This window comes from Alexandromys fortis, unplaced genomic scaffold (assembly GCF_014885135.2).
Source record: "Alexandromys fortis isolate MF-2015 unplaced genomic scaffold, M_Fortis_MF-2015_v1.1 scaffold_7, whole genome shotgun sequence".
NCBI classification, from domain to species: Eukaryota; Metazoa; Chordata; class Mammalia; order Rodentia; family Cricetidae; genus Alexandromys; species Alexandromys fortis.
Window position 1 is genome coordinate 24393609 of NW_026067920.1, and position 27021 is coordinate 24420629.

Consider the following 27021-nt stretch of genomic DNA (forward strand, 5'->3'; position numbering starts at 1 on the left):
AAATATATGTTAATCGTGGAAACGTTGCCGCTTTACCTCTGCACTGGCACCCAGGGCAAGCAGCTGCAACTGGCTTTTTAATGTATGTTTTCAGATGTGGCTTCCGAAGGAACCCCCCCGGAATCTGAAACAAGTGCAATAACACAGCAGACCTACTTGTAACTAAGTGCTTAATTTCCTATGATTTTTTTAAAAAAGAAAATCAATAAAATGGTGCCAGTTATTTATTGGAAATAACCACAGATAGCGGCCCTGATAGGGTGCCGGTTTTAGAGAGCACACGATTGTGTAATGAATTGTAATTCAGAAGACTGTTAAATGTGAACCACAGAACCTTTCAGAGGTAATAAACTCATTACTTTTTACACTACAGCCAAGCCTGAAAAGCTTTATACACACCGTTATATATAAATCACACATATACAGTATATATTTCTACAGCACAATTTGTCCATGTATCTGTCTCCTTTCTGTATAGACTTTTATGGATGAGAACAAGATTCAAATCTGCCCAACCGGTCTTGAACGAGCCTGGCTCACTATTGTTACCTATAGGGGCATTTATTTATTTATTTTCCCGAGGCCTCCAGGTTGAACTTCAACTCTCAGCCTACCTACCCTCCAGAGGTCCACCTAGGAGTCCTGCCTCCCCTGGCACCCCCCGCAGCGGCATTCTCTTGGTGATTCTAAGGCTGGTTTAACAAGCAAAAAATCGAGGAAGAGGCCAGCTCTGAAGAACTCAGTGAAAAGGGGAAACGGTGTCCTGCAGTTAAAGCAATAAAGTCTTCCTGCTCCTCAAACAGACTGCGAGATCCACCCCCCCCTCCAAGGAAAACCAGCTAGAGGGAAACAACCCTCCCTCCCCACCCCAGTCTAAGCCACAGCTTTTCTAACGTCGGGCATCAAAACCTGTGTTTCTTCCTCTAAGGGGCCCGAAGCTTCGCCGAATCAGGCAAGCCATTTTCTAATAGGTTTGAAAGTTTTCTAAGACACAGGAATAAACAGCCACAAGCCCGTGAGGCTGGGAGGTGGGCGAGCGCCTGCAAGCCCAGGGCCCTGCCTTAAAACAATACAATCCCCCGCCGGGTGGGTGAATTTACGGAAACGACACCTCTCGGAGGAGGGGTGCAGGGACGCTGGGTGCAGCCGCTGGAGGAGAGCGAAGGAAGGCTCCTGGCTCTGCAGAGACTCACAGATGTCCACCTGCAGCTCGGGTCTCCACCCTGCGCCCTCCGCGCCTCCCGGGGACTCTGTCCATCCCCCGCCCCCGCCCGGGCGCTGCTAGATTTGGACTCGGAGAGCGATCTCCCTGGCTGCGTCGGCGACGGCGGCGACTGCGGCGGCTGCAGGGTGGTGCAGGCAGGCTGGGAGGCTGGGAGGCGGGAGACGCCAGGGGACTTTGCAGCACGTTTCTGAATAAACTTTCCAATCGCAGGGGGTGCTGTTGCTGTACATTTTACGTAAAACTGAAAGTATCCCACGCCAGAGTGAAGCCCGCTTTTTGACAGCAGCAGCGCGCGCGCGTGTGTGCATTAAAGAGACAGGGGTTTATTTCCAACAGGTCTTTCCTAATTTCCAGGGGAGGGCTGCAGAGAAGACAGGGGGGCTTTGGGTTCCCGGGTGTGCGCGGTGGCTGCTGGCTCCTGGGCATCACGGCTGTGACCCGAGGGCCTCACCACCGTGGCCTCCCGGCTGCTGCTGGTAGCCAGTTTCATTCCTTTTCCCATTTTCTCTTTCCTCAAGTAACAGCTAAGGAACAATTGTGTTCTGTCCGTAAGAAACATTTTCATTCCCTTTGCTCAGTGCTTTTGCTTTTGCCCGGGTGTGGGAGGGGGTGTGTCCCTCCTTGGAATCAGGCTCGAGGACCTCCCGCAGCGACAGGAGCAGGTTCCCAGAGACCGGGAATCTTGGGGCTACCCGTGCTTTGTCCTCAGACCAGCGACTGCTCAGGGGTGGACGCCTGGGTGCCTCGAGCCCCGGCCCCGGGTGCTCCCCTCTGGGGACTGAACGCACCCAGAATCGGGCTTCTCGGTCTTTGTATCTCGGCCTCTCTTTCTGCGACCCTTGGGAGCTGGGGACTCAGGGTTTCTGTGTGTGGCATTCAGACCCGATCGCTAGTTGGGTCGCTCAGATCCCGAGTCCCTGACTTGGCCTTGGGGGCGCGCTCTCGGTCCTTGAGCCCAGGCCTGCGCCGCCAGCCTCGCCCCAACCCCCTCTCTCCAGGCAGCTTCTGCTCCCTCAGGCCCCGGAGCTGGCCTTCCGGACCGCCGACCCTCCAAACTTGGGCTAGATTTCGCTCTCCCGCGCGCTCCCTCCCGCCTCCCCTTCGCCCGCTGCCGAGCTCTAACTTGGAGGCTCAGCTCTCAACTTCGGGTGATTTTTTTTCTTTCCTAGCTTTCCTTAGGCAAAGTTTCCCGAACGCTGCCGCGGGCTCGGGGCTTGCACTCCGGCCCTGGGCGTCCGCTGGAGGGGAGGGGAAGTGGGTGTGCGCATGGAGGAGGGTGTCCGGGACACACTCTACCTGGTTTCCCTCCGCCCGCGCCTCCCCGGCTCTGGGTTGCAGCGTCCTGGAGCACTCTTGCTCCCCCCACCCCAATAATTTTTTTATTTTAGGGTCGGTGAGTGTGTGTGTGCGGAGGGGGGGAGTGGAGCAGGGCGCAAGTCTTGCTCCCCCCCACTCCTCCCTCCCACCCCGCCGCCCCTTTCTTCTCTCCCGGCCACGCCACCGCCGCGGCGCTCGCTGCGGCCACTGGTGAGCCAGCCACCCCAGAGCCCCCTCCCCTCCGCCCGCCCCTCCCCCAGGGGCCGCGTCTGGCGTCTGCGGAGCCCCCCGCCCCGCACCTCCCCCGCCCCGCACTGGCCATTGGCTTGTCCTGGTCTCTTTTTCATGTCCAGCCCCTGATGTGTGTCCATTGGTGTGAGCTTCCCCTTCCCTCCTCCCCTTCTCTCCTGCTCGCCCTGCCCATGTTTTGTGTGTCTCTGTCCATCCAGACTCCTGACGTTCAAGTTCGCAGGGACGTCACGTCCGCACTTGAACTTGCAGCTCAGGGGGGCTTTTGCCATTTTTTTCATCTCTCTCTCTCTCTCCCTCTCTCCCTCTCTCTCTCTCTCTTCTCTCTCTCTCTCTCTTTTTTTTTTGCTTAAAAAAAAAAAAGCCATGACGGCTCTCCCACAATTCATCTTCCCTGCGCCATCTTTGTATTATTTCTAATTTATTTTGGATGTCAAAAGGCACTGATGAAGATATTTTCTCTGGAGTCTCCTTCTTTCTAACCCGGCTCTCCCGATGTGAACCGAGCCGTCGTCCGCACGCCGCCGCCGCCCGCCCCGCAGCCCACCATGTCTCGCCGCAAGCAAGGCAAACCCCAGCACTTAAGCAAACGGGAATTCTCGCGTAAGTAACCCAATAATAGTAATAATAATTATTAATCACGAGGGCGCGCAGGACGCTAAGTAAGTGAGGTTCAGAGAGGGGTGTGTGCATGCATTAAAAAAATTCAGGTGAAAACCCTACGTTAGTCGGGGTAAAAAGAGATTAAAGGGAAAAAGCCCCACATCCCCTCTCGAACGAGAACCGTGTGTGCACTTTAGAGACTGCACGCACCTTTAAATTTTATAAAAAATTGACTCCTCCTCTTTCCTTCTCTCCGCCGCTTTATTTCTTCTTTCAAAAAGGAATGCAATGATTTCTACCCCAGTTTTGCAAAAATAATGAACAATGCTAAGGATGCGAACAACTCACATGCAAACCTGGGGGTGGGAGCTGGAAGGAAAGGGGGGTTGCTTCCACTTCACTATAGGAAAATGGAGGGGGGAGGGAGGGCGTCAAGTCTAAAAAACAATTCCTGGGGAGAAAAGAGGTGAGACTGGCCTTAGGACACCAATGTGTACACGGTCAAGTGTGCAGTGGGAGGAAAGTAGTCACCCCCACAATTGTACGAAAGTGGGACTGTAGAAGGGGGCCCCCCGGCGCTTCTCAGGCAGCCTAGTCCGGAGAGAGGGGCTGCAGCGCCTGGGAGAGCCGGCTGACCGGGAAGGACCAGAGTCGCGCCCGGCGCTGCCGTCTTTTGTTCCGGCCGGAGGTGGGTGTTTGTCCCGCCGCCTTTTGTGCGGGCTCCTCGCGCTTGCCCTCCTGCGCCGCCACCGCCGCCGAAGGGCAGGAGCAAGGGCCGAGTGAGGAGGCGGCCGGGGGCACGCGGTAGAGGGAGGGAGGGCGCACTAGCCGCCGCCGGCGGGTTGCCGTTGCCCGCCCCTCCTGGCTGAGCCCTGGAGGAGGCGAGGCGAAGACGCGTTTAAAAAAAAATTAAGTAACGCAAAAGAATGTACAATTCTTGCCCCCCAAAAGAAACTAAATGTTCCGCCAGTCGTATTTTTCATCGCTTTCCTGGGATTCGTCCACACACCCCCACCTCTTCAGAAATTCCACAATCTTTAATAGAGAAAAAAAGAAAAAAAATAGAAAAAATATCCCTAATACCCCTTCCCCAAAACCCCATCAAGTTGCAAACTTAGAGCACCGGCGGCGTGGAGAGGGAGCGAGGAACTCCCTCCTCTTACTATTTTTTGGAAGATTTTCAAAAAAAGTGGAAGTGGATTTTGATTGGGAAAAATCTCGTGTCTGAATGTTTACAAGCACCGCGTGTGCGGGAGCCTCCTGCCAACAAACAGACAGAGGACCGAGCGCGCCGCGGCAGCCCCGGAGCAGGCGGCCGCAGCGGCTGGGCCTCGCTCGACCTCGACGCGCCCCAGTCTGGAGTCGGGTTCGCCCACCCGGCGCTCGCCGCCCACCCGCCAGGCACCGCGGCAGGCCACGCTGCGACTCCGCCAGCCCGGCCTGCGCTCCGGTCCGCCCCTAGCACAATGCCCAGCTCTCACTCCGACCTCCCAGACAGCGAAAGCTGCTGGGTGAAACTCGGTTTTGCAAAACATTTTTATTTTGCCAAGCAACTGTAAAAGCGAGTTCTGATAGTCCCCCTCAACTCCACCCAGGGTACTCTTAGATTCCTCTTGTTCTTAACTCTAGACGGCCGGGAGGTTACCACGTGCTTTCCCTGCCCCCCTCCCAATCTAGCCAGTAGTCTTTTTGGACCAAAGCAGTTGCCTGGCTAGGTTGAGGAGGGGGGCGAGGCAGGAAAGAAATGTGTTGAGTATGCATTTTGGGGGTGCAGGATCCCCGAAATCAGCGAGACCCACCTTTGGATTCTTGCCCTATACCCTGGGCCTGTCTTGCTCCGGGGTTTCTGTGAGCTTATGTAAGAGTGCTAGCGGCTGTGGTGATTATCTCCACCTGAAGGTGTGCTTAGGCGGGTGGTGGGCACTTAAGAAAGTTTGAGTCCTGTAAGGAAAGGCATGGAGCGTCCCCCCCCCCCAATCAAATCCTCCTTTCATTTATGACTCTTAATTTTTGACCAAAGCTTGAAGGACCCCCTTCCCATGTTCTCTTCTGCTTTTGTTGAGGGAGGGGTGCTCATTGGGAATTGCTTTTTCCCCCCTCTGGGCCCAGGAACTTGTCACACACTTCGGAAGCTCCCCCGCCCTGGCACGTTGCGGGGCCCTCCCTCTCCCCACCCCCGCGCATCTCTCCCTCGCCGCTCTCCCCCGCCCCCACTCCCACCGGCCGCGCCGGATACAGAGCAGACGCGGCGCGCGACGGTGTGAAGTTACAGCCCGGCCAGGTACCGGCGGGAAGGAAGGGCAGTGTTCGCAGGACTCGGGAAAGTCGGGACTTTGGGACATTCGGAAGGATGCTATGGGGGCTCAAGGGACAGTCTGGGAGGCTCAGTCCGAACTGCTCAGTACTAACTCTCCTCCCACTTGGGTCCCTTGTGGGACTCTGCAGACTGGGAGGGTTAATCTCTGCTGTCCCGGGGAGGGACACTAGACTAGGAGGCCAGTTGAAGGGGTCTGGCAGGGATCACTTCTTTGATTTTTCTGGGTGCTCAGAGGGCAGGAACCTCCCGGGTCCTATGACACCCCCACCCCCCCTCCCCGTCCTCATCTACGTGGACTGAATGAGCCATTTGGTCGCTAGGAGGCAGAACAAGATCAAGAAAAGCTCCGCGAACTTGAACCTGTACCAGAGCTTCCCCCCACCCCCTGCCCGGCGTTTCTCGGCGGGGGAGGGACGAGCGTTGAGAGAGTGGGGGTGGGGGGCAACTAACGGTTAGGCAGAATTCCCTTTCTCCACCCCCCATTACCCTTTAGGTCTTTGTTCTTCATTTTGACTTAAAAAAAATGCTTTTGGCTAGGGCAGTGGAGAAGCGCCGGGGGCGCAGCCGACACCCCCACGTGCAAGGAGACCCGGCAACTCCACACTTCAGGGTCCTTTCAGGGAAGGCATTTTTGGTCTCGAGGAAGGGGGAGAGCGCTCTCGAGCTTAGAGGCCTGACTGAAAGCAGGGATGTGGCAAGTTTGCCCTTGGCCTCTAGGTTCACTTTTTTCCACTCCCAGCCCCGCTCAGAGCGCAGGTTTCGGCGTCCACCGCAGTCTTACCGGACGGCTTGGCAACCCGACGCTCCCCCTCCCCGCCTCCTGCAGCTCTCGCCTGGAAGCCTGAAATCACAACAATAGTAATAGTTATCATCATAATGATGCGGGCTAGCAGCGTCATTAATAATGAATAACCGCGGTCGCCGCCTGGCGCGCACACGGTGCCCGGAATTACGGGCGAAACACATTTGCACAGATCTTCCAAAGTAAAAGTGTTAGCCTGTGCACACAGAATGAATTTCAGGACCCGCGCTCGGGGTGTGCGCTATGAAGCCAAGACTTGATCAGGTTTTCCAGCTCAGTTTTCCAAACCTTACTTCCTTTTCACCAACTAGTGGGATCAGGGAGCCGGCGCTCTGCGGTAGCTCGGCTGGAAGGGCGTGGAGGCAGCAGCCGAGTCCCCGGGCCACCCGTCGCCTCCAAGCTGGGTCTGCCGGTCGCTGCTGCACGTGTTCGCTGTGCGCGCGGCCTGAGCCTGCAGCCAGGAAGGAGGCTGCTCGCTTTGTGCCAGGGAACCTGGGCGCCCAACTTCACTTTCTAAGCGGCCTACTCCCGCAGGGCCCCGGCCCCCGGCCTGTAGCCCTTGGCTTTGCTTTTGTTTCTTTGCTTTGCCTCTCTAATTTTTCAGCCTCGGTTTGCTTTATCGTGTTAAGAAAAGCCACTTGGAACGCAAACTTGAAGACACAGCTCCCATGCCCCCCTCCCCCTTCCCCAGCAGTCCTGATTTCCTAGCCTCTCAACATTTCTTATAAAGATTTTGACCCCTTCTTTTAATGTTTGCAACGGGGCTGGGGGAAGGAGGAGAGAAATAAATACAAATATATAAATATATCTCGGTCTGCTGTCGCTGGGAGACAGACCGTCCAGTCTATCTTGTAGAAAGCAGAAGCATTTCATTTTGTCTTCCTCCCCTTGTAGAGAGAATTCGCGGCTAATTATTGTGATTATTTCTCCACTCCCTTCCACTTCAATCGAGGACTCCCCGCTTTGTACCGAGTTAGGCCCGAGATTAGAAAGGGTGGTATTGTAGGAGAGAATTAGGATGGAGTTGAATTGAAGGGAGGGGGTAAAATGGCTGAGGTTAGGAATGTTTTTAGGGAATGAGGAATTTGCATTAAAATACAGAGAAATTATCTGATGCCCAGAAAGGAAATGTTGATTGCCACTGAGAGAGGGTGTCAATGCAAATCAGTAGGCTGCAGTAAGAGAATTGTATTTTCATATTTTCTTTGTGCCCCATTTGGTCCGATTTTTTAAAATGCAGCAGCAATAATAAAAAAAAAACGTTTTGATATTTGTCTGAACATTGCTAGCCAAATGTTTTTTCAGGGAAACCGATGTTAAATGTATTTCATACATTAGGATATAATTCTTGTTAATTAGCAATAATTTACGTTAAGAGCATAGAAAATGTTGAGGTTACAGGTTTTATATCTGTACATTTGATCATCTTGTTATTTTCAAGAACTTTGCCTCCTATAAAATTAATTAGGTGAGATGTGGAGGTGTAATCAGCAACCTGTGAATTACCTCTTCATTTCCTGGTTCTGATTGTAAATCAGTTCAGTCACTACGTTTAGAAGACTTTAACCAAGTCTGTTTGGTACCGAATTACCTTTAACTGTTTGATATCTAAGAGACTGTCCCCTCGCTCCTAATACTCTTCCTAGATTCTGAAGTCCTTCAGGCCCTGAGAATAAAAATAACAGCAGCAAAAACAAAACCCCAAGTGAATCCTGATGATAGGATTTGCAAAAATGTTTTACCTTTAATAGAACAATTTTTTCCCCCTGAGCCTTTCAGTCTCTCAACCCCAGAACTTGCAGCTAAACAACGCCAGCCAAAAGGGCCACAGTTGCCAGTGTTCATTTGAAATACTTAATTCAAGCAGCAGAGCTCCTGGGTCAGGACTTCCCCCTCCTGACTTGGTCAAAATGAAAGCAAATGTGAGAGGCATGACTGAGGTCGCAATGCAGAGCGGTTTCCTCCTTCGCCTCCTTCATCTGGGAAGCATACTTGCACGCTCTGTGTTTGTCTTTTGATCAGGATGTTGGGCAAAGAAACATTTAAGTGCTTGCTTTGCCGTCTTCATTCGTAGGGAGATAACCTTCATATTCTCGTGATGACCTTATGTTAAATTAGGAGGCCCGCCGAAGGCGAGCAGTGATGGCATGTCCTACTTGAGACAGGTGCGGCTTCGGCAGGACGCTCGCAGTACTATTTCACCCAGCACATTAGGGAGTTACTCCAGATCTTCCCCTCAGCATCTAGCCTGGGTTGGGTTGAAATAAATTTAACCTGAGTTCACTGGATTTTTGCACTTTATCAAAATCTGTTCCAATATTCTACACTCAAATTAAAATCTATTTTTTGATTCTCTGTGGCTTTAAGTTCATTAAATGTGAAATTGGCAGCTTGCTAAAGAAGGTCAGACTGATTAACTGTTTAAGACTTGTACGTTGTCTGCTTTGCTTTATTAACTGGCAGCATCTTGGACATGTTTTGTATTTTGTGATTTTTTTTTTTTTACATTTTAGTATTTTAAGATGGTGTAAGCAAGATTTCCCAGCTCCCCTTTTTCCACTTGCAAGGTTAAAAAAAAGATAGAAGCTGCTCAGATAGATGCTGGAGTTGTAAAGTTTTTTTTTTTTTTTTAAAGGCAGACAGGAAAGAAAGCCACGTATATCTTGTTATAACACTGGCTGGTGATTGTGAGTGCAGAAATATCCCGTAATGAAGTGTTTGGAGCCCATTCAGAAAATTAGTCAACTTTGACTACATTAGGTGAAACACCTCAACTCAGAGGAAAGGATGCCCAGCCTTCTGACGTGTGAGCTTGGGAGTCCACTCTGATTTTTATGTAATGGATGTCACCAAGTACCAACATGTTTAGAATATTTCAGACATTCTTTTCTGCAGATTGGGAAAAAAAAACCCGACTAATTGGCTTATTTTCTTAAGTACTCAAGACTGTCCCATTTAGTGAATGTGTCTGAGAAGTGCCAGTGAATCTGATATTCCTCTGATTTCGTGGAGTAGCTGAGGATGAGGACAGAAAGATCTTGGCGGTGTGAGACTCACTGCCTTGTGATGGCGAGTTAGGTGGATGAAGTCACTTCCTCAGGGCTGCAGTGTGAGTGTGGCAGTCCTGGGTGGCGCAGCAGCCTTCTCTGCTGTGAGGCCACGCATGCACAGTTGATGCACACATCCACTAAGGGTGTGTGGGCTCATTCACTTCTTCTAGTCTTGGGCCTAAGAGTTAACTTAATGTACGGAGGGGAAGCAAATTTGGTTTCAGTTCACGTTTGAAACGTAATTGTTATTTAAGTTCTCTTTATATTGTGTTAACTATTAAGTCAGACTCTTCTCAAAAAATTTACAGTGTGTGTGTCCTCTGGAGTTATTCAAGTCAGGGGGATTTCATTTAGACCATGATGGCCACCCTCATTGATGAATTAACTAGGTTATTGATAACCCTCCACATCATATGTTGCCTATCACACTTTTTGGGGGGGGTGTTAGATGGAGGTTGCTGCCCACCCCTGTCTTCGTGTGGTGAAGTGGGGGTGGGGTTGAGCATGTATGTCCTCCCTTTCCTCTCCACACTGGCTCTCTAAGAATTGTGCTTTTGTTTCTTCAACTACAGCCGAACCTCTTGAAGCCATTCTTACAGATGACGAACCAGACCACGGCCCGTTGGGAGCTCCAGAAGGGGACCATGACCTCCTCACCTGTGGGCAGTGCCAGATGAACTTCCCATTGGGGGACATTCTTATTTTTATCGAGCACAAACGGAAACAATGCAATGGCAGCCTCTGCTTAGAAAAAGCTGTGGATAAGCCACCTTCCCCTTCACCAATCGAGATGAAAAAGGCATCCAATCCTGTGGAGGTTGGCATCCAGGTCACACCAGAGGATGACGATTGTCTATCAACGTCATCTAGAGGAATTTGCCCCAAACAGGAACACATAGCAGGTAATTGAGAAGCAAGGAGAAAAGCTGTTTGCATGCTTTCTTTTTTGTTTGCAGAGGTGTTGTAGGAGCAGGAAGGCATGCTCAAGGGCTGTCTGTATTTCTCCATGTGACTGTCCATGGAAGTCTTGTTAAAAATCATCATTCCTGTTGCTTCTGTCCAGACTGCTGGAAATAATGTTTTCCCCACCTTACTGAGTCAGATGTAGGTGGGAAAGTGCCACACACTTGACATCCTCTGCCTGCTTCTGACAGTACCAGGTCTCTCTTCTTCCCCTTGCTTGCCTTTTTATTTTAATGTGTTGGACCTTACTACTCCTGCCTCAGTTTCCAGTGTCCACTTGTGGGCTGGTGATGTATATAAAAGGCAAGGTAGCCATATAGACATTGCGGTTGAGCCAATGGCTTGTCTGAAGGTTTGGAAGGAGTTAACTGAGTTCCAGGGCTAGCCTTGGATCCATACTGGCTGTCAGCCTGTATGGGGCTGTAATTAAACACAGCCCCGTGGTGGGATGACACGGTGACCTTGACTTTAAGATGCCATTTTCGACTGGCCAGGCCAGAGTAGAGAGGGCAGTTGCTGAAGCGCACAGACATGCTTACTCGAAAAGTTTAAGGGCATGTTGGAAATTTCAAAAGGTTGGTTTGACAGGAATGGCTGCTCCCTGCAGCCTGCCTCCTCAGCTCAGTGATAAATGCTTCTCAGTGCTCTCTCTTGTCTCTGATGTGGTTTTGACAGATGTATCTTGATTTTGTTTGTGGTTTACACAACCACATGTCATCCTTACAAATGTCCAGTATCGGCTCCCCTGTTTCTTCTCTAGCCTAATGCAAAAATTTTCTTGAAAAAAAAATGCATGCACATATTCAATAACTCCTTCTCTCTCTCTCCTCTCTCTCTCTCCCCTTTTTTTTCATAGCTTTCCAGGATCTGTCACCNCTCTCTCTCTCTCTCTCTCTCTCTCTCTCTCTCTCTCTCTCTCTCTCTCTCTCTCTCTCTGTTAATTTTACCAAGGAGGTAGCTAGGTGTGTGGGTTTCTCAGCAGCTCCAGGGAAATGGAATTAAAAGCTAACAGAGGGACTTTAATTCCCTGCCCTAGTGGTAAACAGCAACACTAGGTAGTGGCTCTTAAAACACTGTTTGCTTTAGCACGTCAGACAAAGCAAAAGCAGATTCTGTGGCCTGCCACATCTGGGAGACAGTCTCTTCCTGCATTGCCCCCACCCTACAAAAGCAGGCCTGCTCATTTTTGGAAAGGCAGCGTAGATAGTCACAGGGCTTTTGGAACTTGTCTCTGAAATGGTTGGCCCATAATAGGCCAGTGATCCGGAGGGGATTAAATGGCATATCACCCTCACCCCTCTACAGCCAACCCCTCCCCCCAAGTCTGGAATATGATCATTAAGATCAAGTGTGGCATTTTTTAATCTTTATCCTTTCTTTCTTTCTTTCTTTCTTTCTTTCTTTCTTTCTTTCTTTCTTTCTTCTTCTTCTTCTTTTTTTTTAATGCTTTCTGCAATAATACTCAGGTATTTTCCTTTTAGTGAAGTAAGGACTCTGCTGCCAGAAAAGCTGCTTGTGTAGAGTGTTTTTCTAGACGCTACCACATTGAGCTTCCGAGACACGGAGGTTAAGATTTTTATCCCCCTCTCCCGTAGGATGTAGCAATGACCATTTCCATGTGCTGGCTTGTGACTGGAAGGAAAATGCACAGAAGTGTAAGGCATGATTAATGAAGCAAGAGCAGGCGGAAGGGGATTTGTCGTCTTTGGAGATCCAAAGCCTTGCTAAATCACCAAATATGGAGTAAGGCTTGTGTGATGTAACATCGTATTTACATATCGAGCTGCTCGTTTAAAAGACAAAACACAGTGTCTGTCAGGCAGGAATTAAAACCACACTGTATTCCTGAAGGCTTAAATAGGTTTCTCGGTTGCAGGTTAGCCAGTTTGAAAACCAGGGCCTCTGTATTTCGGAGACAGATCTGAAGGCTGAGGAGAGCCGTTTAAATAGTTGGGGCTTTTGACTTGTGCTGTTGTGACTCTACATGGATGTACCGGGAAAGAAATAGCCCTTAACCCGCTGGTTGCCATAATGATCCTGTGATATCTCAAAAACTAGTGTGATAGCAGAGCCTAAAGAAGCCAAAAATGAAAAAAAGAAAAAAAAAGCTGCAAATTTGAGATATATTTCTAGGGGTAATGGTACATTGTTTCTCTGAAATAGAAAGCTCTCTCTGATACTCATTGAGTACACACATGCAATTCAGGTGAAGGAAACCTTTCATGCAGGAATAATTGCAACATCCTGATTCCTTCCATTGTGCCTCCTCACCTGTTTTTACCCTGGTAACATCTCCAAGTAAGATGTCAGTAACTAGAATCATGACTTCTCGTGATTCACAGTAACGAATTAAGGGTTTCCCATAGCGAAATTAACGTTCTACCACTGAACATAAATTCTGATGCTCTGGACCCCAGATGCCCCTGAAGCGAGGTTCTGGAAAGATGACTTGTACCCCCCACTGGTTCCTCCTTACCAAGTCTACCAGGCTTCCCAACAGTAAGCATTCAGTAGCCATCTGAACTGTGTATAGGAGAGAAGCAGAGGTCTCTGTTGGGGAAGAAGTACACCGGTGAATGTCTACAAGAATATGCTTGGCAGCTACATGAAAGACAACCATTTAAGCATGCTGGGTAGGAGAGACTTTATGAAGTGATATGAGTCAGGTTTGAGTTCACTGTGTGCTCTGTGCCATTTTACAGGCAGGAAGCAGGGATGAAATCTCCCTCAGTAAAGCACAGAATTTGAAACAGGGTAAGGTAGAATTCTGAAGGGCAGCAGTGAAATAGCTTGCATGTGGGCTGTGATCAGGCCTCCCAGAATTAACCGAGGTTTTTGTTTGTTTGTTTTTTTTTTTTTTCATGATGTTTTTGCCTGATGACTAGGTGGGTGTATGTTCTCATATACCATGCATATATGTTACCTATTTCCATAGGCAATGGCCAAGCTGCATTTCCAGTTTTGTTTAGCTATTCAGAGCCTTCTGTGATTATTACCCACAGAGGCTATTGGAACAGTCTTCATTGAACTGGCTGTTATCAGCTCATATTGTGTGGTCCAGTTCATCAATATGCGTGTCAGAGGCCCATCGACAGATAGGGGCAGCCTTTGACTGATGGAGCTCTCTCTCTCTCTTATTTTTTTTTTTTGAGTCTTTTATTTTATGATGAGTAAAATATTCATTGAAGATTAGCGAGTACAAGCCTGTTTTCTCTTTCACAGAAAAGGCCCCAAACATTCTCCCAGTGTCAGTCTTGAAGTTTTGGCTCATTGCACACGGGAATCTTTAAATTACGATTAGCCTATCATAAAGTTAGCTTTTAGACGGAATGGGAGAGCAGAAATCTGCTAAGATGCAGGGCAGCCTGCTGCTCCTGATGGAACACTGTTGTTTTTTCCTCCCCTAGCATCTAGAATACAGGCATTTTCACTGGGGTGCTTGGAACTATCAGCCTAGACAGAGCAACTGGTCTGGCTAATGAAACAGAAGACAGGTTCTCTAATGAGCAGCGAAATATTAAAAGCAGCTGTATTAGCATGTTACTTACAGGTAAACCAAGTGACACCATTCTGCTTTTCCGAATTTACAGAACTAACTTCCCTTTTCTCTTTGTACCCATTCTCATTCTTTGCCTAGGCTAGATTGAACTGGAGGATGTGTTTGTATATTAATTGTAAATGAGACTATAAATGACAGTATTTTATTATGACTACCTATTTTTTATTTCTCTTTATTTGTATGATCCTGAATAAAAAAAAAATACTGATCTCTGAAGTCAATTTTCAGTGTGGCAGCAAAAACCGGAAAACACCACCATTCAAAGAAACAAATGTACTGGCAAATGTTTTATTTATCTTCGGAGTCCATAGAGCAGGGGAGGTTGTTTTGTAACAAACACCTAGCATTTTCATAGGGAGGCCGTATTTGTGAGGCCACTGCCCACAGACTGATGTTCGTGGGACGGGGAGTACTGTATACAAGCTGTATTTGTAAATAAGACAGGGAAAGGTTGTGGACTGGCAGCTTGGATGTTTTGTCAAAGTACAATGTCAGAGAAACTCTAAGACACATTGTAAATAGAACTGTCACAGTGATTGCGTGATTGAGCCACAGAAGTGTCCTACAATGGTTGGCATTGTCAGAGGACTTTTGAAAGCTTAATTAAACACGGTGGCCTGCATGGCTGCTAAATTTACTTTGGAGAACCAAAAAAAAAGAAAAAAAGAAAAAAAAGAAAAAAGAAAAGAAAAGAAAAATAAAATCTAAAACGACCCCAAAGATCTCAAAGTTCCTCTGATGTTACCCTCTGGGTGGCACAGAAAAGAGGCACCGTGCATCTTCCAAGGGCGTCTTTCAGGAATAATAGTTTTGAGAATAGGTTCACGTGATATGGAGAGCATCCTGTGTGTGATGGGGAGATTGTGTTCCTTCTGCTGTCTCCTGCTGTTACAGACAGTTAATGTAAAAATGGCCTTTTATTGGAAACACAAATATGTATTCACTTCAAGAAAAGAAGCAGAGGGGGACAAAGTTCCCCTCCCATGCTCTGTGTTTATTCTCTGAAAACTAAAACAAACCAACAAAAAACCCCAAGTGCTGTAATTTCTCAAATCAACCCATCCTTGTGGGGCAGGTTGTGCACTCTCATCTTAAGGGATCGGAAGTATGTTTTGCACACCTTCCTCCCAGGGAATGTGGCATTTAATTGTGGGGCTGTCCATGGGTTGGAAAATACAACTGGGCGTAGGAAAAGGCCAGGCTGGGTCAGGACAGACACCTTCAGTTCAGAGAAGAGGCCAGTTGGATGCATATTAATGGCACATTTTAGAGTCCTGGGAGGTCATTAATTTCACACTGTAGCTTCTGTGTTTGGCCAATATGGGAGAGATAAACTGGGGGCATATAACAAACTTGGGATACAGATTTTCGATTTTCATGATGTCTTATTGGTGGTACTTAATAAAGGAAAAGAGACAAATGTGGTTTTGCACGACCGTCACTGAGGAGCAAAGTTTGGCTTCCCTTGGGGGGAAATACGAGGTTGAAGAGAGAAGGAAGGCCCCAGAAGATGTCCCTGGGTGGCAGGCTGCCCTACCTGGGTTGATCTGTTTGCATCCTTTCTTACACAAAGCAACCATTTGAGGCAGATTTCACTTCAAGCTCCAATCCATCTTTACATGGAGTAGTAGTAGTAGCTTCGTTCAGTAAAAAACACACAGCATCAAGCTGGACCCAGGCTGGCACCTTGCCACATTTTAGCGTGAGATTTAATCACCAAGGATCTTTAGTAGCTTTCTGCTAGTTCAGATTTCATTTGGGTCATGGCTATGTCAGCAGGGTTGTGACTTCAAAGATAAAATGTATTTTTAAATGTAGGGTCCATTTTTAATATTTCAAATCAAACAGGCCTTTATTTTATGTGCCAATTTGGAGGACAGAGTAAAGTTTATAAAATATGTGCAGACTATATAATTTAATGGAGAATGACCAGTATTGTTATTTGTAATACAAATAGAAAATTGACCATTGTACCTCTGCTGTGTTCCTTTTGCGGCCCAGGTAAATCAGCACTATTAAACTGCTTTTCCCTTTTCCTGCCAGGGTATGGAGCCCTGGCCAATATCTGTAAATTTACCTTTGTAATTTGCCATGTAGTTTTTACAACAATGACCTAATTAATTTGAGCACGAACCATATTATTGCTACTGGAGTCATTTTCTGTCACAAACTTAATTTCCAGGAAACGCAACCTGACGAATAAGAATTCTTTAGCTCTCCACATGTGTTCTCTGAGACCAAAGGCAAATTTAAAATAATAATAATACTAAAATGCCAGCATTATTAAAGCCAGTATGCTTGATGCCAAGCTCAATTAGAAGCCAGTAAACATCAGACTGTATTTCTAATCAGTTTTAGAATGTGACGTATTCCATATTAGGTTCGCTGGAATCTGTCTCCCCGCTTTTTTACTGGCCAGCTGCACATTCCCTGTGCATTTTAAAACATTTCAGCAAAGGATTTTGCTGTTCTTAGCAGGGTTAGTAACTTGGGGTCTATTTCTGAGCTCATTCGTCATTCTGCAATGGCATTGAGTTAGGTTGGCAAGGGAAGGATTCGAGGCATGGGGGGTGGCGAGGTCACTTCTGATCCCAGCAGGGAATAGGTGAGCTTCATTTGCCTTTACAATAGGCGCACAGTTACTGCACCTTGGAGGGGCTCTCAGGTGCCGCTCAGATGGGCGCATGTAAATGCCCTGTCAGATGTGGAGTCGGAATATTAATGCTTCTTCCACCACTGCACCATAATAAAGCTGTACACAGCAAGCTTAATATGCAGCTAGTCTGGGGATTGTATAAACTTAGATAGCCCAGTGTGAGCGACAGCAATGCAAGAATGCTCGCAATGCCACAGTTCCCATCCTGTTCTCCTTTGATCTGGAGCAAAATGGAAACATCATCCGCTCCTCCTCTCAGAGTTGTCTCCCCAACTTGACCACCCCCCCCAGCCCACCACCAGTTAGCCAGTTAGTTGGTTTAAATTTTTTTTTTTTTATTTTTGCATGTGCTGGTATGGAGAAATGCGACATAATTTGTTTCATATGGTTAATTACAGGCGTTTGAATATTTAACATTTTAAATAGCCACAGTCCCAGCTTTTACTGTTAAAAGTATGTGATTTGAACAAAGGGATTACAGTGTAAATATTTGTGGTGATTTGCAACACCCTTTCCCCCCATTAAACACACACACACACACACACACACACACACGCACGCACGCACCCCCACCCCCACACTGCTGATGTCAGGACTCTGTACCTTTCTTTATACTTCTCTTTGAAAACCTTCTCTCAATTAGAGCTCCATTAAAATATTTTTTTCATTATATTTTTGAGTCTGCTATTGCTTGAGGTTTTTATAGAGAATTTTTATAATGCGTTCGTTTAACAGAATCAACAGCTGTCAGGACCAGTTGTGGTAAATCCACCAAACATACAAAGCAAAATACACACGTTGCCTGAAACAAAACACTTGGAAAAATAAACGGGCAGAGCTGGCGAATTAGAAGTTTGTCGACAGGGAGCTGGGTGGCTCAACTCTGAGTTGCCCCAGAGACCCAGCGGTCTGATGCAACACTGCTGATGGGTTACCTGAACAGGTTGTTCCTCTAAGGCGCTGTGATGTGTGCAGCTGACACGCACCAGAGGTAGGCTGGGCCTTCCATGGCTTCCCCTGGTCCTCCCTCCTTCCTCCTTTCTGATCCACCTAGATAGATAAAGTACCAAGTTCTTAGAGTGCTAAACAACACATTATACTCACCTAGAGGTGAGATGATCAGGTGGAGACTCGTGTAAAAGAGGTGAGAAAGGCACCTTGCACATCTTTTTTCTGGACAGGGTTGGCAGCGTGTTGTTCAGAACCAAGTCGGTCTCCGCCAGGCAATTCCCAGTGGGGCCTTGGAGCAGGTATGTTGTCGAAGTGGGTACCTGGGGACCTCTGGCCACTCACAATGATTTTTTGTTTGTGCTCTTACTGTCGTTAACCTTGGTGAAGAACAGTTACATCTACAATTTGATCATGCTTTTAGATAGAGGCAAACCCACCAGTTGAAAGCTCCCATGAAAACCAGGCAGGGACTGTCTGGGTGAGCAGCAGAGGAGGCTTCCAAAACAGCCACAGGTGCTGCTGCACCCAACCCCTTCTTCCCTTTGCTTCCTGAACTTTCTAAAACGCACAGGGACGCCGCCCACTAAGCACAGGGCACAAAATTTTACATCCCTTAGTTGTTCATTGTCTTGATATGTAATGATGCGTTCAAGAATGCTGAAGGAAAAAGTGCATCTGTTAATTTTTTCGGGAAATACGATTCTTACCTAGGGGGAGCACAGTGCTTGGCTTGCTGAATCTTGACTTTTTATGTTCCAAAGACAGGGCATCTCACTGGACAAAAGAATGTAGCCTCCCCACATCCTGACTCTAGGTATAACATGATTTCATGGCCTGCTTACATTTAAGGGGCCAACCATAATGAACCATTTTCCCGCCTGTTTTAACTCCTGCCCTAGCCAAAACTCCTTTGTGTTTACAGTTAAAACAATGCATTAACCAATGTGAAAATTCCAATCTCAGGAGTTTCTCCTACTTCATTCCACCTTAAGATTTTTTTTTTAAAAAAATATTCTTTTCCATTTAAAAGTGAGCACTAGCTACTGAAAAATGATTTTAAGGCTGAACATTTTAAATAATAAATCGTAACCTTCTCATGTTATGTTTTTGTTATGTTAAGGGGAAAAAATCAATAAGGAAAAATTTGATTCTGATAAAGATACTCTTGGATCTTTGAAAACAACTGCTGTCCTTTTAACTAAAACATTTGAGCAGCTTCAAAGACCATGTATTTCTTCTGATCTCGGAGCTGTGTGACTGGTAGCAAGCAGGAAAAAAAAAAAAAAACCCGCCTTATTCTACATACAAGTGGATTGCTTAACAAGTCAGCACAGACACGTACTTGTTTGTACAATAGAGATAAAAATTCCTGTATAAAAATAATTCAACTGCTGACAGCAGGCATTGTCGTTGGACCTGTCTTTTGTGCTTGTCCCAGCTCTGGGCCCTCCTCCCCTGCTATCTGCTTGGGGCAGCCTGCTGCCTGTAGGTTCCTGACCACACGTTAATCGCTGTATAGTCAGTGTATAGGTACTGTATCTAAAGAGGACTTTCCCAAGTCCTGTATATATTTCAGTCTCCTGTGTGAATGGCCCAGCAGAGGCATGGCAGGCAAAGGCTCTAATAGGGAAAACGACTCCAAGGCAGTTAGGGGGAAATTTGGCCTTCAAGTCCCATTTGCCCTGCAATGTAGCATGGGTCTCTAAACTTTTGTCTTTAATCTAATTCTGATTTACCCTGTCACATCCCATACCAGCACTCACTCAACTCAGCTCATGCAGAGTAACATTAGTGTCAGAATTGGTCAGGACTGTGGACCTGTGGCTCATTCAGCCCCATGTTCCCTCCTTTCTGATACACATTGCAGTGTGGCTCCCATTAAGGCTGGGCCTGCTAAGATGGAACCCAGGGAACCAGGATGAGAACACGAGGTTTCCCACCCCCCCCTCTTTTTTACTTCACAATGCACCCACATTTTTGGTAAGTTTGACTATCTCAGACGCCTGAGGTGGAGGTGCGGGGTAGGGCGAGGGTCGAGTGGCAGGGAGAGCTATTACTGTCATATTTTTCGATAGTTTAAAGAAACCCCCACAGCATAGATGCTCTGGGGGCCAGCACTGGAGCTTCCAGCATGGACATGTGGTCCTTTGAAAGCTGCTATTCTCAGTGTGGCTCGTCCACCAGCTGGGGCAGGACTCGAACACACTTACACCTTGGGTGGGGTGTGTGGGGTGCGGGAAGAGCAGTGCACTGGGAATTCTGCCACCAGGCTTCTTTAAATGTCGGAAGGTTAGTGAGGTGTCAGCGGGCAAGGACAGGCTTCTCCAGACTGGTAATTGGGAAGCATGAAAATCCAAATTCCCACGATACTTTCTACTGACTGGGGTGGGCTGCTGCTGCTGGTGGGTGCACACCCAACTTTCTGGATGTCAGTTGATGTCTGCGTGACCCTTTCCTCTTGAATTAAGTGCTGCCTGTGCAGAATGGGGGCAGTGGGGACTACAAATACCAAAGGACAGGATGTTCGCTCCCAGAAGTAAACCAGACAGTGCTCTCTCTATCCTTTCCCATTTCTTTGCCTTCTTGCTCTCTTCCCTTTGGAAGCAGGAACTTCTAAACGGCATGCCACTCCAAGCTGATGAAAAAGCTGTTTTTCTACCACAGTGGATGTTTACACAGGAGAGGCAACTCGAGGGGGAAAGGCTTTCTGGGAGGGCGGGGGTGGGGGCGGCGGCGCGTGGTGATCTGTGCAGTTGGAGGACTGTGTAGTGTTGCCTATGAGCAACTCTGGGCTGTTTTTGATAAATTACCATGTTTAGAGATACGTTTGGCTCTTAAGGGCTTAGTTTTATGAACAAAGTCCGGAACGATGTTTGCAGTCTCTGTCTGTCTCTTAGCCCCTTTGGCTTGACTAGAGGCTCTATGTTTAGTTTAAGCTCAGTCTGGAAGATATAACAATTTTGCATTAAAAAAATGAGGAAATCATAGGAAGAAAAACCCTTTGCTTTTTGGATGAATCTTACTGATAATTTGCTAAAGCTCATTTGAATTTTAAGCACTTCTTTAATCTTCAAAGGCTAAATTGCTTTATGAATATGCATGGTGTGGGCAGACTTCAGTTCATTACCTAGTTGTAAATTCTAATGACCATTAGGTCCTTCCAGTAATTGCGAATTGTTTTGCATTTTTGATTGGCCTATTAACATGTACATTCGGTGCACATCAGGCTGGCCTGTCAGCCTGCTGAAGGAGAAAAAAAAGGTGAAAATTGTTTATAACACCAAGATTCTTAGATTTTCAATCTTGCAAAATTGATGGTGTAAAAAAAATTAAAGCCGGGTTTTTTTCTTCTCAAGATTGAAAGTTCACCAAGAGATTTGACATATTTAATTTACATGATGACTTTGCACTCCTTCATTAATGCAATTTGCATATGAAGCTGTTGTTAATCACTTTTGATCATGTTTTGTGTATTAGCTGCCTCAGTGGCTCTCCTCCTCAGATGCCCCAGCAGAAAGGAGCGAAATGATGCATCCTCTTGCCAAGTTTCCTTTAGTGGATTGAGGAGTTAGGAGTCTAACCTTGAGGAATTACATATGTGTTATCCTCTTTCTTTTTAACGTTAAGTACAGTTTGTGGACGTGTTGGCTGGAAGTTGTTCTCATGTGGGGAGAAGACTGTAAAATGTAAGTGTGTGTGTGATTGAGGCCCATCCAGAGACACACACAAGGATGGACTGAGCGCCTCTGTTCTCCCCAGGCGCAGTTGGGCTGCTCCATTGTTAGTGGTTTGATGGCAGAGAGGCCTGGATGTTTTAGCGCCGTGACATCAGGTTCCCCGTTTGGAAGGAAGAAAGCTACATGGAATGGTGCATTGGCTCCTTTAAAATAAACGCCTGCACCTCAGCTGTGTCTGGGAACCAGGCTAGGATGGCTCTTTCATCTTGGAGGTCCAGCAAGTCTTCTGGTCTGAGCTCCATTGTATCTTCTTCTAGTTGCCAAAGTGAATGGGGGTGGGAGGGAGCTCTAGATGCCCCTGTGCCTCCCTCCAGGTGTATGAGGGACCCGCTTGTGAAAACAAGGTGTTAACGGTTTCCGATTCTGGAGAGCCTGTGATGTTGGTGTTGGTTTTGCTGGGAAATAGCCTGTGCTGTATTATTGATGCTCGTCTTTGGTTTATGGGTTTACCACTAGTTAACAAGCAGAATCAGAACACAGACACTGATATTCTGATTAAAAGGAATGTTTAATGAAAGAAAATAAATTGTGATGGAGAACGAACAGTGTATAAGAAACACAACTATAATTTTAACCTCAGAGGGCTCTAGCCTTGCCCTGCTGTGACTCCCATCCATACCATGCTAAAAGCATGCTTCACTTCAAAGTTGTTAATATTCAGCTGGGAAACAGTATCCAGAACACAAATAAATTATTAAGTGCATGAACTTTTTAGGCAGTAAGATGAACTGATGGGGTCCATCTGTGAGATGCAGGGGCTTTTTATTTGTGTGTGTCGAACGATTCTGCCCTCTCCGACTTCACAGCCTTTGGTCTCCGGCCAACTGCATGCATAATTGATTCCACACGCACTATCATTTTCTTGATGTAATTGCTTTACTAAGATATGATGAAATCTAATGGATAATTTGCTATTTGAAAATGGGCAAAAAAATCTTCATATTTTTATGTTGAGGTGAGAGGGGACAGGAGAGGGGGTGTTCAGGTGACCTAACATTTAAGAAAACAAAACAAAAACGGGCAAGAGTAACTTGGCCACTCTGCTTCGGTATTGTAGCCTGTGGGTAGGAGGTCTTTGTGACATGTGGAAGCCAGTGTGTGAATCTCTCTGCCTCTCTCTCTTTCTCTCCCTTTTCTTCTCTCCAACTCCCTTCATTCCTTCTCTCTGTCTTTCCCCCCAAACTTTACAAGAGAGGGATCCTTGCAAGGTAGAGGTAAACAGTTTGGTCACCGCGGCCTTATTATTCAGTCTATCCAGGAGTTTTGCCATGTCGGTTTATTTAACTTCCTGGAATGTAAATACTGACCGCCCTGGAAGCGGTAAGAAAGATGGCAGCATTAGAGTTAAGAACCGTGAGCGTCTAGTGGCTGTGTTTCCACCCGGCTATAATAACACTTTACATCGAAACATAGTGGTGAGTTGAATCCGACTGAAAACTTGTGCTTATATGGAGTCCAGATTTCCTTCTGCTAGATTGGCATGATCTAGTGTACCCAGGGTGGATTGTTATGTAATGGAGAAACTGCATAAATGTCAGCACACAAATGAGTCTGCAGGAAGTCGGTGAGAAGTATTAGAATTTCTTAAATCACCATTAAATTTTGTTGGTAGGACAATCTCATTAACTCCTTAAAGGCTTTGCATAAACTGCTCCAAAATGTATTCGGAGAGAATTTACAGATGTTGAGACATTGTTCTAATCCAAGCCAGTTCAGGCTTTAGATGTACCTTACAAAAACTGTTCTGCTTTTCCAAGTCCTGAAAGGGAGCAGAGGGGTGGAAGGTGTATGAGCAAATCCATCTCACTCTGGCAAACTGATTTCAAGTCAAGTCATAATAATGAACACCACATGATCTGAAATTTGATCAGCAAACACACACTTATGCCAAGGAGTTCTCTCTCTCTCTTTCTTTTTTTCTTTCTTCTATTACATACCAGGGTTCTATAAATCAGTAAGCCAGGCAGACAGTAACTATTGTCGGGTCAGATTCTAATATGCAATATGACGCTGTTGTTTTGAAGCAATATTAATGCATCATCACCAAAAAAGACAATTCAAAAAAAAAAAAAGAAAGAAAAAGAAAAAACCGACCTAACCAAACAAACCCCAAACAAAACCCATAATTAACCCCCCAAAGCATTCTTTTTACAAAACTGGAAATGACAGAATAATTTTAACCGGGTGTGGGAAGGGGCACCCTACCTTCTGAGTGCAAAACTTTGAACTATTAATAGCCCACCAGTGAGATAGGCTGTCTTTGTGCCTGGAAATGCAGAATGAGGGAAATAATTAGCAGGGGAACAAAATTCTCAAAATTTGAAGAACTTGTGTGATTACTAGGGGTGCAGTGAAAGGAAAATGCAAATTCCTTCCTCATCTTAATTAGATGCAATTGTCCCGGGGGTGTGTGGCGTGGGGGATGGGCAGGGCAGGGTGTGCCGGACTGAGGCAGAGGCTGGTGCTGATGTGGGGACAGGTTGCAGGGACAGTCAGTGACAGGGACAAAGGTGGCTTCCAACACTGGTGCAGAGTGGGGTGCCTGGAGCCAGATGCCGACACTGAACCCCAGACTCGAAGTTGACAAAGACCGTTGACTCAAGTTCTGGGGGTTTCATTTGTCTAGTGGGTGTGTGGAGGTGGCCTGAACAGTTAGCTGGGCCTGGCTCAGAAAGCTCAAGCACCTTGGGCTAGCTTTCCTTGGCCACATGTGTGACGTGTGTCTAACCCTGTCTCTGACAGAAGGGCCACCAGCTTCTCATGGTGGCCTCCGCATCCCTCCCCGCCCCCGAAGCCAGAGAGTAGCCAAAACACACTCTTTTAGAGTTTAATGGTGGTGGTTGGTCAGAGTTCTGCCAAAGTGTGCGGAACAAGTTTCGTTGGCTGCACTTCCCCTTTCGTGAAATAATAAAAGCCCCGGCCAAGGCTTATGAATCTATTTTTGTTTCATTAATATTATTTATTATGCATTTTATTAATATTTTTAGGAGGGACTGTGCTCTCATTTGACCATTTGTAGTTATAATTAATACATTCCGTACTGGTTGTAAAAAGTGTACTTGCATTTAATTGCAAGTCAGGGTAAATTAATGGATATGATTTAAAACAAAAAACTCACTTAAAATATTCTTGCAGGGGATGAAGGAAGGGGCAGTTCCTGCGTTTCATTTGTTCCCTGGGTGACAGTGGAGAGAGTGTGGGTCTAAGGGGACAGGGTGTGTGGAGGGTGGCGGAGGGGGAGGGGCGCCCAGGAGCTTCCTTCTTTTCTCCAGTCTCTGAGGTTGCCAGGAGGGGCTTAGGCAACAGTGGTGAAGTCCATCTCCGCCGGAGAAGGTGGGGAAGAAAAGGTTAGTGGCAGGAGTGAGGGAGCACAAAGGGAAAATTGTACGTCGGCAGCCTGGCCTCCCTGGCTATGGGGTAGCCAGACTGGTTTAGCAGACAGAATGATAGATTGTTTTGTCAAGGGTCCCAGGGTGCGCCCTGAACTTGAAGCACTTTGCTTATTTTGAATAGAAAGGGGAAAGCGAAGACATAATCGATGTCTAGTTTTTAGGAGCCCCCAAAGAGGTGGGAGAACAGAGAAGACTTGGGGAGGGGCAGGAGAGGCGGGGGGAGGGGCAGGGCTGGATTGTGGCTGTCCATTAACAGATGAACTTGGCCGTGGGCCAGGCTTTAGATGAGAGCGTGTCAGGGCCTCAGTGCAGTCAAGCCTTTGCAGTGTTGTCCTCCCCCCCCCCCCCGGTTTTCTTTTTTTCTTTTTCTTTTTTAAATACCTGCTGACTGTACATCAAATGTTCTTAGGTCTTTTGGCCAAAGGCAGAAGACACACACACACACACACACACACACACACAGAGCTTGATTTTTTTTCTCCCCCTCTTAAACCAGTTGAGGCTAGTCTTTTGGCTACATACTGGGGTTCTATCATCTTTCCTGGCTTGCCATTGGGGGGGCGGGGGGAAGAAAAGACTTGTGATAACGCCAGTACCCAGAGGGCCTGGGATCCGAAAGGGTTATGTGTTCTGGGGAGGCCAGCGTGTGTAAGCTCCTGGGTGCTGCTGGCTAGGGCGTGCCCAGTGGGCCTGCGTCTGCAGGTAGGAAATTGGTGGAAACATTTTTTTTTTTTAATGGCTGAAGTTGAACTTGTGGGAAAGCACCTGTGAATTAATCTCTTGGTGGCTGAGAACGATAATCTCAAGAGAGGCCCAGAAACGTGTCCATGCTGGCAGGGCAGCTCTCTCTCCCCACACGGGGCCCACGGCAGACCTGTGTGCTGGGGCTGCTTTTGTCCAGATTATCTTATCTTTTTCGGTCTGTTTCTGTGTTTTGGGCTCATTGTGACATTATGCATTCCCCATATGAGTGTTGGAAGCCTGAGCGACCAGCCCAATAACTCTGACACTCTTAGCTCTTTTAGTGTGCCGCTGTGGCCCTCCCGCCAACAGTCAGGGAGGTAATTGAATTTCCCTGTTCTGGAAGAGGCAGGTTCCAGTTCCCACCTAGGGCACTGCTGCCCATGCCCCCCCCCAACCCCCAGCTGGCCTTGTAGGATTCCAGCTAGGGAACACCAGGGCTTCCAAGTGGTCTGAGGACCAGTCTGAAATGCTGGTCCCACATGGTTTTTGTCCCCATAATCTTGCAAAGACATAATTTCAAATATCCCTATGAAATGAAATGAAACCATATTTCTATCCCTAGCCTCATAGGGAGATGCATTAAAAGGAAATCTCCTTACTTAGTAGCAACTAGAAATTGGGATAATTTGGGGGGCCTGTGGGCTCATTCAGTAGCTACCCACAAAACTCAGTCTTAGAGGCAGTCTGATTCTCTTCCACCAGGATGTCTTTGTGACTGAATTGGTAAGAAAGAGAAGCAGGACCAAAAGGGGAAATGGCCCTTAAAAATGTGTTTTATCTTCTCTCTTTTCTTCTTTAGCATCCGAACGCATAAAACACGGCGGAGGGAGGCTGTAGAGACAGTGTTATTTCTACTTGTGTGACCTTGAGCAGATTTTTGTCTCTTCAGGCCTCAGTTTCCCCAACTATAAAGTGAGGGAAACTGAAGGACCCACTTCCTGGTGGGGTGACTATCCAGCGAGGATGGTAGAGTCATTGAACTTATTGTACAACACTTACGAAGGCCAGTTACTGTTATGACCATGACTCCTAGTTAGAACTGGGGTCTCGGTGTGGTTCTTCAGGTGTGAGATGAGGAGGTATGGGGTGAGGGGAACAGGCCAGCGGATTCCTTCTGATGTGAGCCTGTGGAGCGGAATCCCCAGGTCTGGAGAGGTCGATAGTCACTTTGGATCTGATGAGATGGGGCATTGGGGATGCTCCCACAGGGCGTGGGACCTTACTCTGGTCAGAGATACCTGTTGCCTCATGAGGAGTAGGTTCCTGGGCATGTGATGGCTGTAGGGAGTCATGCCTGGGTCAACTTCCTGCTTCACCACCAACTGGGGGCTGGAGAGATTGCCAGGTCATTTAACCTCTCTGTGAAAAGGCAGCAACCTAAAGTTCTTATGTCCTCGGGTCCATAAGACAGGTAAGAGAGAACTCACACAAATCCCAGGCTCTGCAGGACGCACTT

The 27021-nt window shown here is 47.2% G+C and overlaps 1 protein-coding gene across 4 annotated transcripts in view; it reads left to right on the forward strand.

Moving 5' to 3' along the window:
• The first annotated feature begins 3162 nt into the window (after nt 1–3162).
• Bcl11a (BCL11 transcription factor A) overlaps nt 3163–27021 on the forward strand; it is a 95152-nt gene continuing 71293 nt past the window's right edge. For 3 of the 4 annotated variants that reach the window (XM_050141365.1, XM_050141364.1, XM_050141362.1), the window contains exons 1-2: nt 3163–3394; nt 10136–10465. In XM_050141365.1, coding sequence (XP_049997322.1) covers nt 3340–3394; nt 10136–10465 — 385 coding nt within the window. In that variant the 5' untranslated portion in view covers nt 3163–3339. The remainder of the gene's footprint in view (nt 3395–10135; nt 10466–27021) is intronic. The other variant, XM_050141363.1, reaches the window with a different exon arrangement.